The 5262-nt window shown below is 37.9% G+C and overlaps 1 protein-coding gene across 1 annotated transcript in view; it reads right to left on the bottom strand.

The window, feature by feature from the left end:
- The window catches only part of LOC107750348 (netrin receptor UNC5A-like), a 191204-nt gene that overhangs the window by 37879 nt on the left and 148063 nt on the right, over nucleotides 1-5262 (bottom strand). The window contains exon 6 of the mRNA XM_016565694.1: nucleotides 4164-4328. Coding sequence (XP_016421180.1) covers nucleotides 4164-4328 — 165 coding nt within the window. The remainder of the gene's footprint in view (nucleotides 1-4163; nucleotides 4329-5262) is intronic.

Below are 5262 nucleotides of genomic sequence, written 5' to 3'. Positions count from 1 at the left end.
TAGTACATTCGGCAGGTAATTATACAATAATAATATTAAAATAGCGGGCCAAATCGGCTGCCAGGCCACCGGGAATTGTCCCGGTTCTCCCGATGGCCAGTCCGCGCCTGATTTCCACAGACACGCAGAACGTGCAGGATTCATATATTGTCTTTTCGCGGCTTAATATTCACAGACACTACTCCATATCGCATTTTGATTCAAGAGCACTGACCTACTTTTGATTTATTCGTCCAAAATGTGGCATATTCCGTCCACGTTAGGCTATAGGAATTCTGTTTTTATGACTGGATTCTACGAACCAGTCAGTGTTTTCCGCATCGCGGAAATTATAGGGCCGTGTGTCTCGTTATCATTTTCATAAGTAACTGTAATTTAATTACACATTTTTTCTTAGTAACTGTAACTGTAACTGATTACAGTTACATTTATTTTGTAATTAAATTAGGTAATGCCGTTACATGTAACTAGTTACTCCCCAACACTGCCGATTGTGAAAATCAAACAATAGACACCTCTAATAAACTAATATTTGGTGACTGTGATTTTGAATCAACACACTTGTACTTCCAGGAAAAATATATTTTTTAACTAATTAGCCGTAAGCTCAATGCTAGTCTTTAGACATATTAAAATAGATGAGTTATTATGCATCTTTATTTTCACTGAAAATACATTGGTATACTTGTGTTGGTATAAAAAATTACTTGTATTGTCAATGCATTTGTATAAAACATTCTTGTAGGCAAATTCATGATATAAAAATATAACTATTTATTGGTATTTAATATTTAAAAAAATTAAAATAAAATAGATAATTGCATAAAATATAAAGTCAGTATTGCTAAAACTGTGTATACATATGGTTAATATACATACATACATATGTTGTGAATTGAATGTTATTATAAAGTACTTGTATATACATAGGCCTACGGTTAGAAGAAACAAACAAAAAATCAACCAGTTTAAGAACATCACAGCATGCTTTGGTGTAAATTATATTTATAACCTAAAATATGTATTATTAAAAACTCTGCCCCAACAGATACATCCAATATAAATATTTTCATTCCCTGGTAAAAAGCGGCATTTCTTGTTCTGCTGCTTGGTGCATCTGCATTAACGGATTTAGATGTTTTTGCGCATCCCATCCCAAACTGTACATGAAATCACAGATTATTATTATACTAACAATTAGAACTCAAGGATTGTTTGAAAAGCTATCACTTCTTATGGGAATGTCTTTTCAAGGACCAACTTAAGAGACACTTTTGATTTAGAAACATGCCATACCTAACAAAAACAGTGATTCTATTTATGGCACACGCATGATGGAAGCATGAGGAACATCAACAGAGTAGCAACCTGTCCTCCTCGACCACATCCTCGAGTAAACAGCCAAATCACACAGATGCTTTGGATTTCTGTGCTTTTAACACAGCAGGTGCTCAAGGGCTAATCTCCACCTTGAATTACGAGGACACTAAATGCTACTTTTATTTCAACAAGAGTTGCCTCTAACAACTAATTAAACCCTCAGAGGAAGGGTAAAAAAAAAAAAAACATTTCCTGTGCAGCGGAGTAGCCAAAGCAGGCAGGATTTTCTGCTCATTACTGTATAAAACAGGTCTATTGTCTGGCGAGAGACATCTGCTGAGAACAGATTGGGACAAGAATTTTTCTGTGGCCCGCATTCCAATTTTAAAGGATTTTTGCCTATTCAGTGTGCCTGTAAGTGTGGGCTTTAAAGAGTTTGAGCTAGCAAATGACGTGTGGGAGGGCTCAGATTAAAATCTGAAAGGTGCAAAAACCTAAAGAACGAGGGGAAGGACTCCCATTTGACCCCAGTGCAAAAAAAAAAAAAAAGTCCTGTAGGGGGACTACTGTATGTTAACTGTGCAGAAAAACCCTGAAATAAAAAAATGCCAATCCTGACACTTTGATCCGAGAGGAAGCGAATACAACACTTTGATGCCCATCTGCTTGGCCGGAACCCCAGCTGAGCAAATTTCCCCATGGCTGCCATCGTACCAGCTTCTGTGCTTTCAATTTGAGCAATATGGGCCAATTAATAATCTCCCAGAACAGAGAAACGTAAACATCTAATGATAATAACTAGGCATTGGACTCGGCTGGTGGGTTGCAATATTCAGTATTTTCCTTCTTTTGTTGTTACAGTTTGCAACATTGGCATTTTTTGCACGTAAAATCTCAACGCTGCAGATATGCTGGGGAGGTTTGAGATGATGCTATGATTGGACATGCCTCCATGTGGCCCTTAGTAGAAAAGCTAAGGATTCTAGAACTGTATCGACTCACAGCATGGGGAATACAAACTCTTCACTCTTGACCTCTACTTCTGCACATATTAATGGGAGTGTTTGCTCACATTCTGCCCCTCTTTATCTCTGTCTCTTTCTGTCGACGATCCGTATCAGCAACAGTCGAGGCCTAGCGAGATTAAACGGAATAGCGCATGAAGCGAGTTGCCGAGAAAAGTCCCTGATTTCTGCTGGGAGTGAACCGGCCCCAAATTAACTGTTAATAAAGAACAAGTGTTTGGCTCACCACATTTCATGATAACCAGTGGGTAAATTACAGGGCGAGACATTAAAAGCGCAGTTCTTTTCTGTTGTTCTGCTGTCTCTATGGGAGGCCTTTAAACTGCGGTTCCTCACTGCTGATATCACACAAAGCGCTTTGGATGACAGACAGGGTGAATAATTCAACTGTGATATGGCCAAACATATGCAAGTAAGTCAATGCAAACACTTCAACACTGACTATGAACACAATTAATGTGTTAAAGGGATAGTTCACCCAAAATGAAAATTCTGTCATTAATTACTCAGCCTCATGTCGTTCCAAACCTGTAAGACCTTCGTTCATCTTCGGAACACAAATTAAGACATTTTTGAAAATACGAGAGCTTTCTGACCCTGCATAGACAGCAACACAACTACCACGTTCAAGGCCCAGAAACGTAGTAAGGATATTGTTAAAATAGTCCATGTGACATCAGTGGTTTAAAATTTTAATTTTATGAAGCTACAAGAATACTTTTTGTGCGCAAAGAAAACAAAAATAACGACTTCATTCAACAATTTCTTCTCTTCAGTGCATTCACACATATGATTCAAAAGTGATTTTTGCTTTACACTGAATCAATTTGATACAGTACTATACAACTTATAGGAATTTTTAAAATATCTTAGGCAAGAAGAAGAAAGTACTAAAACAAATTCAAACTGTTTATCACAATCCAAGCCACCCTAGAGAATATTGCTGAACTATATCACCATTTATTTGCACTTGTAACAATTATTTTAATTTATTTAAATTTATTAATTTAAATTTATTTATGTATATACACTACTGTTCAAATGTTTTGGGGTCAGTTAGATAGTTTTTTTTTTAAGAAATAGAAAGATATAAAAGTCATATTTCAAGCAGGATTGTTCTAGTTGCAACACTTTTAGCACATAAAGACTGTAAAGCTTTGAAAGCACATAACCATTTGCTCTAGAAGCTCTTCTGCCCCCAGTAAGTCACACAGAACCATCCTGAAATCACACAAAGCTACGACTTCCCCATAGTCTGCCCTCTGGCATTTGTTTGAACCAATCATTTCCCACAGAAACAGTTGATAACGGCCACCAGAAGCTCTGATATCAAAAACAATCATCGGAAGAATGGCAATAACGCTGCCGCTCCCGAGGACGCCCATGTCAGTGCTGCTGTGGTACTATGGCAACAGCAGCTGCAGGACTGAGAGGTTTAAAATCATTAAAAGAACAGAAGAACAACAGGAATGGGAAAGGTTGTGTGAGGAAAGAGAAGCTGGAAAACAAACAGAGGGAACGTAACCCAGGGGACATCAAGACCTTGGACAACTCGAGATTCTCTGATCTGGAAAAGTGACCTTCCTGTGAAAAAAACACGACCCAACGATACACAAACCCTGCCTGAAATACTAAACAAAGTGTGGTGTTAATGTAGACCTCCAAGGTGCCCTTCCCAGATTCTTCCCTCCTGTTGTCTACTAGTAAATGGGACTCTCACTGATGCATCCTAGGCTTCACATCACATTCAGTGATCAATAAAGGAAGCCTGTGTTTTAATCGATTGATTAATCAATGGACAGAGATGGTGGTACTCACTCTGTGGGCACTGCTCACTGGTGCAGTTGAGAGATTGGAGATCCAGCCCCTGGCATTCTTTCCCACCCGTGCTTGGTGTAGGTTGGGTACATTCCCTGCTCCTCCACATGGTGCAGTCAGCTCCACATGGTGACCATTTACTCCACTCGCTCCAACCTCCGTCCACTGAACACAGACATACATATACACACAGAGGAAGTAGATTTAGCAATCTATCACACATTAGGGCACAAACATACTCAAACTCAAGTACACAAACATTAATGCGAACACTTCAAATATCTGTATATGCAGTAAAAACACTGGAGAACAAAAGATGTTTTTGAAAGATGTCTCTTACGCTCAAGTCTGCATTTATTTGATCAAAAATACAGTATAAAGTAACATGTGAAATATTACAATTTAAAATACCTGTTTCCTATTTTAATATATTTTAAAATTTTATTTATTCCTGTAGTGCAAAGGTGGATTTTCAGCAGCCACTACTCCAGTATTCAGTGTCACATGATCCATCAGAAATCATTATAATATGCTGATTTGGTGCTCAAGAAACATTTGTTACTACTATTAATGTTGAAAACAGCTTTTGCTGCTTAATATTTCAATAGAAACCATCCCAGCATGCACTGCATGACAATGTCATAAGCAGTGGTGTAATGTAACAAGTAATAATACTTCATTACAGTACTTAAGTATTTTTTGGGAGTATCTGTACTTTACTTGAGTTTTTATATTTCAGCCAACTTTTACTTTTACTCCACTACATTTCCTAATTAAAATGCATACTTTTACTATACATTTCCCCGAAGCATATTCGTTACTTACTACAAAATAGTCAGAAGTCAGAAGAACACGGACTGCAGGAAAGCAGGTTTGACGAATTAGAGATCTGGCGTTTGCAAGTTAGACTCCTAAAAACACCTTTGCTCATGTGCAAACAAGTGCGCGCAAAACCGCGGATTATTTCATTTTCCATTCAAGTCGAGTTTGGGGTGTGCGATATACAGCATCTGCGATAATTTGGTAAGTGTTGTAATGATGTGCGATCTGACATTATCAAGTAGGCTATATCACCAAATCACACACAGAGTGCACGCAC

The sequence above is a fragment of the Sinocyclocheilus rhinocerous genome, unplaced genomic scaffold (genome assembly GCF_001515625.1).
Source record: "Sinocyclocheilus rhinocerous isolate Xijiao unplaced genomic scaffold, SAMN03320098_v1.1 scaffold1053, whole genome shotgun sequence".
Classification (NCBI taxonomy): domain Eukaryota; kingdom Metazoa; phylum Chordata; class Actinopteri; order Cypriniformes; family Cyprinidae; genus Sinocyclocheilus; species Sinocyclocheilus rhinocerous.
Note: the sequence above shows the minus strand (reverse complement) of the source record. Positions and strands in the feature narration are given on the sequence as shown.